The 12362-nt window shown below is 45.5% G+C and overlaps 1 protein-coding gene across 2 annotated transcripts in view; it reads left to right on the top strand.

Annotated features, from left to right (window-relative positions):
* Window positions 1-12362, top strand: part of TEK (TEK receptor tyrosine kinase) — a 54276-nt gene that overhangs the window by 7959 nt on the left and 33955 nt on the right. For both annotated transcript variants that reach the window (XM_088659071.1, XM_035141051.3), the window contains exons 2-3: window positions 4437-4748; window positions 11715-11825. In XM_088659071.1, coding sequence (XP_088515197.1) covers window positions 4437-4748; window positions 11715-11825 — 423 coding nt within the window. The remainder of the gene's footprint in view (window positions 1-4436; window positions 4749-11714; window positions 11826-12362) is intronic.

Raw genomic sequence — 12362 nt, 5'->3', positions numbered from 1 at the left:
CTGCTTAGGGAGAAGGACACACCACTGTATTCACTGAGACTTACTTCCTAGTAAATGTGCATAGCATTGTAGCCTTAGACAAAACAACACAGTCCCGACAAACAGACTGGGCAAACTATGACTCAAATAGACACCTTTGCACAATACAGCCATATTCCATATCCATATTTTATAACAGTGTGTGCCATTTTTAAAAATAGTATGCAACGTTTTCCTTCCTCAGAACATGTTAAATACGTTTTTCGAAATCTCCACAAGTCACAAGGCTTGTTGTTGTTGTTGTTGTTTAGTCGTTTAGTCGTGTCCGACTCTTCATGACCCCATGGACCAGAGCACGCCAGGCACTCCTGTTTTCCACTGCCTCCCGCAGTTTGGTCAAACTCATGTTCGTAGCTTCGAGAACACTGTCCAACCATCTCGGCCTCTGTCGTCCCCGTCTCCTTGTGCCCTCAATCTTTCCCAACATCAGGGTCTTTTCCAGGGAGTCTTCTCTTCTCATGAGGTGGCCAAAGTATTGGAGCCTCAGCTTCACGATCTGTCCTTCCAGGGAGCACTCAGGGCTGATTTCCTTAAGAATGGATAGGTTTGATCTTCTTGCAGTCCATGGGACTCTCAAGAGTCTCCTCCAGCACCACAATTCAAAAGCATCAATTCTTCGGCGATCAGCCTTCTTTATGGTCCAGCTCTCACTTCCATACATCACTACTGGGAAAACCATAGCTTTAACTATACGGACCTTTGTCAACAAGGTGATATCTTTGTTTTTTAAGATGCTGTCTAGGTTTGTCATTGCTTTTCTCCCAAGAAGCAGACGTCTTTTAATTTTGTGACTGCTGTCACCATCTGCAGTGATCAAGGAGCCCAAGAAAGTAAAATCTCTCACTGTCACAAGGCTATTGGGCAAGCATTCTCTCTTAATTTGGTCAGGGTCATACAAGCACAACAGTCCCATGGGCAGGGGGGGTTTAAACAAGATGTTAGTAAATTTAACAAATGCATGGGGGGGGGCACGGAGTTGCATGACCCTAGGCCAGGGGTCAACAACCTTTTTCTATATTTTGGGGGGAAATATGAACGAATTCCTATGCCCCACAAATAACCCAGAGATGCCTTTTAAACAAAAGCACACATTCTACTAATGTAAAAACACCGGAACGCACCGCTCCCCTCTCAGTGACACCTGTGAGACTCAGGCCAGTCACCTTTAGATAAAGTAATGCGTAACAATCATTCTCAAACCTAGCCATGTCGATTTCCAGTAACAATTCTACGGCACCACAACACAGAAGTACCTAAAAAGGCCTAGAAAGCAAAACAGCACCAAGAGAGGAAAAATGTAGCAGGGCAAAAGGAACTAAGAGCAAAAGGAAATGCTGTTTGCAACTTTGCTCCTCCACTTTGCAAAATCAAGAGGCTACACAAGAGGTGAACTAAATGGGGGACTGTTTCAATGGGGGGAAATTTAAAAGCCCTGTCTGTTATCTCTCTTGGAAAGTACAGAGTGAGTTTGTAATCTGTTCCGCCTTCCATACGAAGCTGATAGGGAGGAAATGTGCAGCTAGAAAGGAAACTTAATGATTATTCTGCAAAAACATGTCAACAGTTTCTTAGGCAGCATGATTGTGTTCCGTAATTACTTTCATTTTGTGAGTTGCATACACACACACACACACACCATATTTTTTCTGGCTGGGATATTTTCTGAGCTTAAGCTATTTTCACACTGGAGGCAAATTGGTGAACATATGGGCAATGCTCTCCATTATAAATAGGGAATACTGCTTGACCAAGCATTGGCAGTTTGTCGCTGGTATTCAAATAGAGGGACATAGGCATGTTCTCTCATTTGGTCTCCAGCATTACCTGCCAACAAAGTGAACTGGTGTGTGAATCAATCGGCCAGGTTTTCTGCAACCGAATGCCTCAGCTCTGCCAATCCCCAATGCGGTACTTCCTAGAAAGTGAGCAGAACATGTGGACGTACTGAGACTGAGACGGAGTCAGCAATCTCTTTGGGTGGGGGACATCGTAGTGTGTTCTGGAACTGGAAGACAGTAAGAGTGGCAAATTATACTCAAAGAAGCAAGTGGTTTTCATAAAGCGCCACAATATGCATGGAACATGGAACCCCAACAAGAGGATCAAGGTCAAAGTGCTTAAACTGGATAATGGCCCTGAATATAGGTTTCAGTGAACTGTGTTTACAAGGACAAGGTATGGTGTGTGTGTGTGGGGGGTGTCATAAAAAGGGATGCGGGTGGCACTGTGGTCTAAACCACTGAGCCTCTTGGGCTTGCTGATTGGAAGGTTGGCAATTCGATTCCCTGTGACAGGGTGAGCTCTCATTGCTCTGTCCCAGCTCCTGCCAACCTAGCAGTTCGAAAGCACGTCAAAATGCAAGTAGATAAATAGGAACCGCTACAGCGGGAAGGTAAACGGCGTTTCCATGTGCTGCTCTGGTTTGCCAGAAGCGGCTTTGTCATGCTGGCCGGCTCCCTCGGCCAATAATGCGAGATGAGCGCGCAACCCCAGAGTCGGTCACGACTGCACCTAATGGTCAGGGGTCCCTTTACCTTTTACCTTTTATGCTAGGTACCACCTGTGGCAGGAAGGTAAACAGCATTTCCATGACCATGCACTCTGGTTTCCATCACGGTGTCCCGTTGTGCCAGAAGCGGTTTAGTCCTGCTGGCCACATGACCCAGAAAGCTGCCTGTGGTCAAACGCTGGCTCCCTCAGCCTGAAAGCGGGATGAGTGCTGCACCCCATAGTCACCTTTGACTGGACTTATAGTCGCCCAGGGGTCCTTTACCTTTACCTTTTACCTCATAAAATTGTCTCACGGGGCAAGATGTGTAGCTGTGGCATGATCTCAAGTGTGATTCCAGTATTATTATCAAGCTGAAGTGTAGACCAGCTGAGTGTCCCTCTTTTCCAGGGACAGCCCCAGATTTACAGAAGCCACCCTGGTTTCTGATTTGATCCTAGGATGTCCCGCTTTTGCTTAGGATGTCCCTATTTTCATCAGAGAAATGTGGTGGTTGGACTCTTTCATTCAAATCCTTATTCCGCAAGTGGCAAGTTGTCTTCATAGAGAGGTGGGGGGGGGCGGGGGAAGCCAGCTGGCAATGTGGCACACAGGAACTCCCCAGCTTTGGCCAAATGCAGCAGGAGCCGGGGAGCTCCCCAAATCGTTGCCACTCATCCAAGAGCAGGAAAGAAGAGAACACCTCCCTCTCGGCAGCAGAAGCAGCGGGACTTGCTGATCGGAAGGTCGGTGGTTCGAATCCCTGCAACAAAGTGAGCTCCCGCTGCTCTGTCACAGCTTCTGCCAACCTAGCAGTTTGAAAGCATACCAGTGCAAGTAGATAAATAGGTGCCACTGTAGCGAGAAGGTAAATGGTGTTTCCATGCGCTCTGGTTTCCGTCACGGTGTCCCGTTGCGCCAGAAGCGGTTTAGTCCTGCTGGCCACATGACTCAGAAAGCTGCCTGTGGACAAACGCCAGCTCCCTCGGCCTGAAATCGAGATGAGCGCCACAACCCCATAGTCACCTTAGACTGGACTTAACCATCCAGGGGTCCTTTACCTTTTACCTTTTTTACCTTTCAGATGCCACAAGGGCAAATAAATTGAATCTTCCCCTTTCATTTGCTAATCCATCCTGAATTTGCCCCATTGCTAGTAAATAGTAGGAATAAACCAGCAGCAAAGAAGAGTTTAAGAGACATGACTTCAATAAAAGAAGTATTTCCATTAAGGCATTTCTTTCCGCAATCATTTCTCTAGAAAGCATTAATATATTAATTGACTATGCATGTTCTTTTCTAAAGGCTTTCTTTTTCCATTAGGTAATGCATAGCTATCTGTTCAAAGAGTGTGATTGTGACAATCTCATTGGGAGGGGCCAGTATACAGTAAGTGTGTTACAATGTGCTTCATCCTACCCCAGTAGAAAAAGGCTGATAGAGAAATGTGCCTCTCTCCCTTCGATAGAGAGACAAAGTGCATATGTAAAAGCCTACGGTAAGCGCTGGCTTTATTCATATTCTGCATCTTAGCACATTACTTCTATAACTCAGAAAGCTCTTTGAGAACTTGACCACACTTAGTAGGCCTATGGAGGGTCCACTGCGCATACGCAGAGTGCAGTTGACTCTAAACATAAAGGTGAAACCAAAGAGTAATCACATACCGTACTTTACTACCTAGAAGTACACTTGACATACCTTGCTGGGGCAGAGCAGGAGCTCTCCAAAAACAACCTCAATTAACATTGGCTTTGTAGCAGAAGCCGGCTGTGCACAGTGCCGATTGGCAAGTACCTGTGATGTTCCCAAGAGAGTTTCGCCAGCACTGAAGCCATTTGGCAGCTTGGTTAGAGAGCGGACTGTGCTTTGAAATTTAACAACAACAAACTTTCCCCTTTCTCTGCAGGTAATGTGGAAGGAGCATTTGACTTGATACTGATCAATTCCCTCCCTACCGTGGCTGATTCAGAGACATCGCTGACCTGCATCACATCGAGATGGCGTTCTCGGGACTCGATCACCATTGGGAGAGACTATGAGGCCTTGATGGGCCAGCACCCGTACCCCCTGGCCGTGGCTGAAGACGAGGCGAGAGGGGCAGCGAAGAAAGTGGTATGGCCAAGGGAAAAATCCGGTGAAAGCATTGGAGCGTATTTCTGTGAAGGAAAATTCAAAGACAAAGCAATGAGGGTACATACGATGAAGATGCAACAAACAGGTACCTTAAGCATTTGCAAACAAAGGTGTGTCATGCCCCAGTACATGTTGTTGTTGTTGTTGTTGTTGTTGTTGTTTAGTCGTTTAGTCGTGTCCGACTCTTCGTGACCCCATGGACCATAGCACGCCAGGCACTCCTGTCTTCCACTGCCTCCCACAGTTTGGTCAAACTCACGTTGGTGGCTTCGAGAACACTGTCCAACCATCTCGTCCTCTGTCGTCCCCTTCTCCTAGTGCCCTCAATCTTTCCCAACATCAGGGTCTTTCCCAGGGAGTCTTCTCTTCTCACGAGGTGGCCAAAGTATTGGAGCCTCAGCTTCACGATATGTCCTTCCAGGGAGCACTCAGGGCTGATTTCCTTAAGAATGGATAGGTTTGATCTTCTTGCAGTCCATGGGACTCTCAAGAGTCTCCTCCAGCACCATAATTCAAAAGCACAATTCTTCGATGATCAGCCTTCTTTATCAGTCATGATACACCAGTACATGATGAATCATGAAAATAGACTCTAAATAGATAACAGTAGCTATCCACAGGCAAATATTAATTCTAAGTAGGATAAGGAACTTTTGAAGAGCACCAGTTTAGCTTTGGCATGGGAATGGTGCATTTTATCAAGGGCTAGAGGTCTAGCTCAGTTGGTTAGATCATGGTGCTGGTAACACCAAGGTTGCAGGTTTTAACCCCCCCCCCATATGGGGCAGCTGCATATTCCTGCGAGCTTATTTCCCTGAATTTGCATATTCAGATTTGCTGGACCCAGTCAGAAACAGTGCTGGACCATCTAACAGTCTGAACAAAGAGGCGTAGACCTAGGCTCTCCTCTAAAACAGAAAGACCGAGACTTTGAACTTTAAATTTGTAGCTTTAAATTTGTACCCTCCAACATTTATCCAATGAAAATAGGGACATCCTAAGGAAAAGCAGGACATTCCTGGAGCAAATCAGGCGGATAATACACAGTCCTTCTCTACTCAGAAATTAGTTCAATTGAGTCAAACTACAAGAAAGAAGATTCCACCTAAACATTAGGAAGAACTTCCTGACAGTAAGAGCTGTTCGGCAGTGGAATTTGCTGCCAAGGAGTGTGGTGGAGTCTCCTTCTTTGGAGGTCTTTAAGCATAGGCTTGACAGGCATATGTCAAGAATGCTTTAATGGTGTTTCCTGCTTGGCAGGGGGTTGGACTGGATGGCCCTTGTGGTCTCTTTCAACTCTATGATTCTATGATTCTATGAGTCAAATGGGCCTTACTCCCAGGTAAGTGGCAAAAGAATTGCAGCCTGAGTATTGGAAGACCAGACAAATCTTTAGACCGAGTCATCCCTAGACTTTAATGTATGGGAGCTAGCAATCTTATGCAAATGGACGTGATCAACACGAGCTCATCAAAGGTCTATGAAAAATTAAAAGTTTTGAAGTAGAAGAGTTCTGAAACTTCCTGGAACTAAGTAGCTGGAAACCCTTTTCAGTTATTGGAGTATTATTAAATGCTTTGTTTCTGTGCTCCTTTGAAAGTTTTGTGCATGTTTGGGCATGGACTGCATACTACGTTCATTATATATATATTTTTCAAAAGGACACCAGCCCATCCTCCAGTTTTTATCAGAGCAGACAAAGCTTTCCTTGTTAATTTTTTCAAAACAGACAAGGAATTGTGTGTGTAGCTGAATGTCTTAATGTTTAGGACCAAAATAGAACCTCAGAATGATCTCGCCCTTCTAGCCCAAAAAGACATTTTGCCATAGCGTTCCAGGGGCCATTTGTCACACATCTGTTTTCTCCCCAGCAGAGTCTTCTGTGTTATGTGTCCTTTCCATGGCCATTCAGCAAAAAAAAAAAAAAAGTAAATTAGTTGTACTTTGGAAGCGGCATTGATTTGATTTAGCCCCATCGTGTCCAGTACTAGTTGCAGCCTAAACCAGGCACGCTTATCCCAAGTGCGGAAAGTTCTATTCAGGCACTCTAATCTGTAATCGTGTAATCATATGGGCTGTAAACTCAGTGTTAGAACATTATTATTTATTATTGTTATATCTATTTATCTATGTAGGGACACGGGTGGTCTAAACCACAGAGCCTAGGGCTTGCCGATCAGAAGGTTTGGCGGTTTGAATCCCTGCGACGGGGTGAGCTCCCGTTGCTCGGTCCCTGCTCCTGGGCAGTTCGAAAGCACATCAGAGTGCAAGTAGATAAATAGGTACCGCTCCGGCGGGAAGGTAAACGGCATTTCCGTGCGCTGCTCTGGTTCGCCAGGCTTAGTCATGCTGGCCACATGACCTGGAAGCTGTATGCCGGCTCCCTCGGCCAGTAAAGCCAGATGAGCGTGCAACCCCAGAGTCGTCCGCGACTGGACCTAATGGTCAGGGGTCCCTTTACCCTTTATCTATTTATTTATATCCAGGGCTGTCTTTAGCATATGCGCCGCCGCGGTGCAGAACCCCTTTTTTGGGGGTTGTTGAAACACCATCAAAGCATTCTTGACATATGCCTGTTGACCCTTTTTTTGGGGGGGGGGGAGAATTGCTCACCTGTAACAATGACACAATGGAAAAAACTGCTTTTGTTTGACACTATAGAGCAACAGAGCAAGGGGGGGGACGGGGGACTTTCGCTCCATTGCTTTTCACTGTCATCGATCGAGAAGGACCGGTGTGTAGTAGGTATATATTTGGCACCCCTGAACCCCCAGGTAAAGACAGCCCTGTCTATATCCCGCCTTTCCCCAAGGCAGGGACTCAAAGTGGCTTACAGATAAAATTAAAACAAAGTTTAAAAAATCCTTCCACTAGCACCTTAGAGACCAACTAAGTTTGTCATTGGTATGAGCTTTCGTGTGCATGCACACTTCTTCAGATACAGATGCATGCACACACAAAAAATTTATTTTGTTTCGACTACGCCAGACCAACACGGCTACCTACCTGTAGATAAAATTAAAACAGCTAAAAACAAAGGGAAAATATCATTCAAAAGCAAATAAACACTAATAGAATTAAAATTATCTATCATACCCTCCAACATTTCTCCAATGAAAATAGGGACATCCTATTCATATTATTATTATTATTATTATTATTTTATTGTGCATACCCAGCTCAACTCCTCAGATGGGGCACTGAAGTTCCAGTTCTATGTAGCTATCTGACCACTGCCAGTCAGGGATAGCATGATAGAGCTAGGTGGAACAATGGCATGTCTCTATATAAGGCAGCTTCCTATGTTTCTAGTATATTCATACATGGAGAATTTGAGCTCCCTAAGAGCCGTTGTGTTTAGGTTGGTGGGGGTCCGCCCAGGCAGGGCAGCATTGCTTGTCTGGGTTCCAACTGCATGCGCTGCTGCCATAGGGGCCAACTTTATGGGGCTGAGGACACATCAGCCCCCACAAAAGTATGTTGGGACCGGGCTGAGTCCCACCCCCACCTCAGTACAGTGGAACCTCCGTTTATGAACACCTCGGTTTACGAATTTTCGGTTTACGAACACCGTGGACCCATCTGGAACGAATTAATTCCATTACTTTCAATGGGAAAGTTTGCTTCAGTTTATGAACGCTTCAGTTTATGAACAGACTTCCGGAACCAATTGTGTTCATAAACCGAGGTACCACTGTATTGAGGAGCCAGGCCTCACCGGGCTTTCCTGCAGCAGTGGCGGGCCTCGCGGGCTCTCTCGACGTGCGTTACTTACCGTAACAACTTCTTGGTGAGTTCCGGCACCTATTTTTCTTGAAAAACGGGACTGGGCAAAATTGCACACAAACACATGCACGTTAGGGAAAGTTATCACTGAAATGCTGAGAAATTTTCATGAGCAAATATAATAAAAAAGAAAATCACAAACTGATGAAAAAACGTGTAGGCTAGGGTGATGACTTTTTTACAACCTCATTTCCCTATATCATAATTTGATGAGCTTTCATTAAAGATTAGATAAAAGCTTACTTTCAAAGAGATTTGATTAAAAAAACCCTCACGCACAAAATGATTTTAAAAAAATTATTTATCAGTTTTTTGACCATTTTTGAAGTCACTGTAAGCAGATATAAAATTGAACCCAAGCTTTAGAGTCACATATATACAACATTATATAGGGTCATCAAACACACGAGGAAGCTTTTTTTAGCTGCAGTAACAGTATAGACGCCGCTAGAGGACGATGTTTTGCTACCTCTCCTGTAGGTTCTTTTTCCAGCATGCCCGGCAGGGTCTGCTGGCTGAGTTTTGAGGTCCCAAAAAGAGGCTTTTACCTTGCGCAGGTGTGGCATTTGTATACCCTATGTTGCTAAGAACACTCCCCATTGTGGAATGTGGTGTTGTGTCCAAATAAACACTAATAGAATTAAAATTATCTATCTACAGTATCTATCTACAGGTATAGCTATAGCTACATACCCTCCAACACTCCCCATTGTGGAATGTGGTGTTGTGTCCAAATTTGATACGAAATATATATAGAATTGTTAATACAATTTTATGAAATGGTAAAACAGCATACAAAAAAAATTAAAAACGGTTTTGCGTAACCTTTTTAAATATTTCAATGGAATATACCTCATTTTAGTAGTTAATAGGCAAAAGTTCATCCATTTGTGCTACAGGAAATAATTTTTGAGGGAAAAAAATGAAAAAGTCATCACCCTAGTGTAGACTTAAGACTGGAAGAACGGGAAACTGGGAGAAAGAAAATTTGACTCCTGCGCCCATCCCTAGTTGGAGGTAACATGAAAAGGCATCGTTGCCCATTATCCCAGAGAACAGCTGCTACTCAGAGTAGATAACAATTCATGTCCCTCCAATAACAGCAGGTGTGTTTGAAATAAATGGAGGTAGCAAAGAAACTGCTTCTGAAACAAGCAGGGGTGTTTTGGGGCAAGGGGAGGAGTAATGGTTGGGAAAGCCAGCAAAACTTCATTGTGTGCGGAAGTGCTTGTGTATATACCTCAAGGAACCTTTGTATCCTTGGCCAAGATGCTAATCGACATGTGATGCAAACAGCCCTCTGCTCCAAAGCCCAGTTATTGTTCCTCTCTGAATAGTGAGTCCCAGGCCATTTGTAAACTAATGAATTAACTCAAATATAGGCCACGAGCTAAAAATACGTTGGAAGAGAGCCCGCTGAAGAAGGTGGATTCCTTTCCATTCCAACAATACTGTGAACCCAAGAGTTTGCAGATAAACTAAACAACACCTACAAAAGGACTAAAGGACTTTGGGGTGGCTGGGTTGGTGGGTGGGACTCAAGGAAGCAAAAAAGAAACACAGGGATGTTTTATTCCAAAGTATTTGTTTATTTTTAAAAAAACTAACTCACTCCAACCAGCCCTCATAGATGAACCCTGCAAGCTTGGCTTGTGGAAATATTTGCAACAAACTTGTTTATCCTTTCTGCCGCAAGTATTTATTGCTGTTATGCTTCAGCCCCCCATCCCTTTTGGGGGAGGGTTTATATGAGTTTCCAAAAGAGAGAGCAAGCTATGAATTGATTTGCCCATCTTTTCAAATTTAGATTGCTCCCACCGTATATCACATTTCCACTTTCTGTTCTGAAGGACTAGCCCAGGGGTCTGCAACCTGCAGCTCCGGAGCCGCATGTGGCTCTTTTACACCTTTGCTGCGGCTCCGGAGCGGATACGAGGGGAGGAGGCGTCTGAGCCATGCGCCGCCTGAGCCATGCGGCGGCGCCCGCCACGCCCGCCAGACACTCGCACGGTGCCCACCGCCGCCGGAGCACACAGCTGCGGCGGCGCGCTGTGCGCCTGCGCCCCGCACGGTGTCCACCGGCGTCCACAACTCCGCTGTGCGCGTGCGCTGTGCAAAAAGAACGCAAGGTGACGTTAGCAGCCCAGGGAGCATGGTCGGCCCCTCCCTGCATCAGCCCCTCCCCACCGCATTTCTGCAGCCAATAGGCTCAAGGGGGGGGCGGGAGCGGAGTTATTTATTCTTTAAAACGGGCGCGCTTCTTCCCGCCCAGCAGAAGAAAAGGCTTGCGGGCTCGGAGCGCGTGTTTGCTGCTGCTGCTCCTGCCTGTAGCCTCCTGCCGGCCTGGTCAGGAGATTGAGGTAGATGTATTAATCAATGGGTTGATTCAATATGAGGAAATTTTATAAGTTCACTTGATGGGAGCAACACACTTGAAACCATACAGGTGTCTTAATAAGGGAGTCAGAGTTTTGCCCATTCCCAGTAATCATAACGCAGTGGTTGCTGGTTCCCATTCCCAGTACAGTGGAACCTCGGTTTATGAACACCTCGGTTTATGAATTTTCGGTTTACGAACGCCGCAGACCCATCTGGAACGGATTAATTCATTTTCCATTACTTTCAATGGGAAAGTTCGCTTCAGTTTATGAACAGACTTCCGGAACCAATTACACCCATGCTTCAGTTTATGAACGCTTCAGTTTAAGTACTCCGCGGACCCGTCTGGAACGGATTTATCCACTTTCCATTACTTTCAATGGGAAAGTTCGCTTCAGTTTATGATCGCTTCAGTTTATGAACAGACTTCCGGAACCAATTGTGTTCATAAACCGAGGTACCACTGTAATCAAGGCAGCCCAAACTCATAAGGCAGTGGTTGCTGGTGCCCATTCCCAGTAATTAAGGCAGCCCAAACTCAAAGTTATTTTTATAATGACGAGGATGACATTGGGCCCTCATTATTAATTATTATTTACATCAGGCACTGATTATGATTTATGGTACACTGGGGCCCTGATTAATTTTCTATGGCATTTTGGGGCATTGATTATTGGGCATAGCAAATTTTGCTATGGGGCCCTCTGATTTCTAATTACGTCCCTGTTTTGCGGCTCCCAGGTTATTTTTTTTCTTCGGAAACGGGTCCAAGTGGCTCTTTTTGTCTTAAAGGTTGCAGACCCCTGGACTAGCCAAAGAGGTAAAGATTATTAGAGCTAATCCACATTTCATTCATTTCCCCCCCCCCTTTATTTTTACATTTTAGCTACCTTTCTTCCAGTGGCTTTAACCATTACCACTAACCGCGGAGAACCTGTCGACATTCCCTTCATCAGAAAGGTTGTTAAGGAAGAAGATGCAGTTATCTATAAAAATGGTATCTATGCCCCTTTTTTCTGCTTTTATGGTTAACACGTGAGCACCTGTGTTGATATGACGTAAGGTTCAGACTATGATCTGAGAAGAGTCCTAGGTGGCCTCTTATTAAGGGTTCCTCAGGGGTGGGGAAGGAGCAAGTGAATTGAAAATGATGAATTATGAGTGCCTACCTCACACATCGAAGGGATGCGGGTGGAGCTGTGGTCTAAACCACAGAACCTAGGGCTTGCCGATCAGAAGGTCGGCAGTTTGAATCCCCACGACAGGGTGAGCTCCCGTTGCTTAGTCTCTGCTCCTGCCAACCTAGCAGTTCGAAAGCACGAAGTGCAAGTAGATAAATAGGTACCGCTCCGGCGGGAAGATAAACGGCGTTTCCGTGTGCTGCTCTGGTTCGCCAGAAGCGGCTTAGTCATGCTGGCCACATGACCCAGAATCTGTACGCTGGCTCCCTTGGCCTATAACGCGAGATGAGTGCCGCAACCCCAGAATCGTCCACGACTGGACCTAATGGTCAGGGGTCCCTTTACCTTTACCT

Source organism: Zootoca vivipara, chromosome 15, assembly GCF_965207765.1.
Source record: "Zootoca vivipara chromosome 15, rZooViv2.hap1.1, whole genome shotgun sequence".
NCBI classification, from domain to species: Eukaryota; Metazoa; Chordata; class Lepidosauria; order Squamata; family Lacertidae; genus Zootoca; species Zootoca vivipara.
The sequence above is the reverse complement of the archived record's forward strand: the minus strand, read 5'-3'. Positions and strand labels throughout refer to the sequence as shown.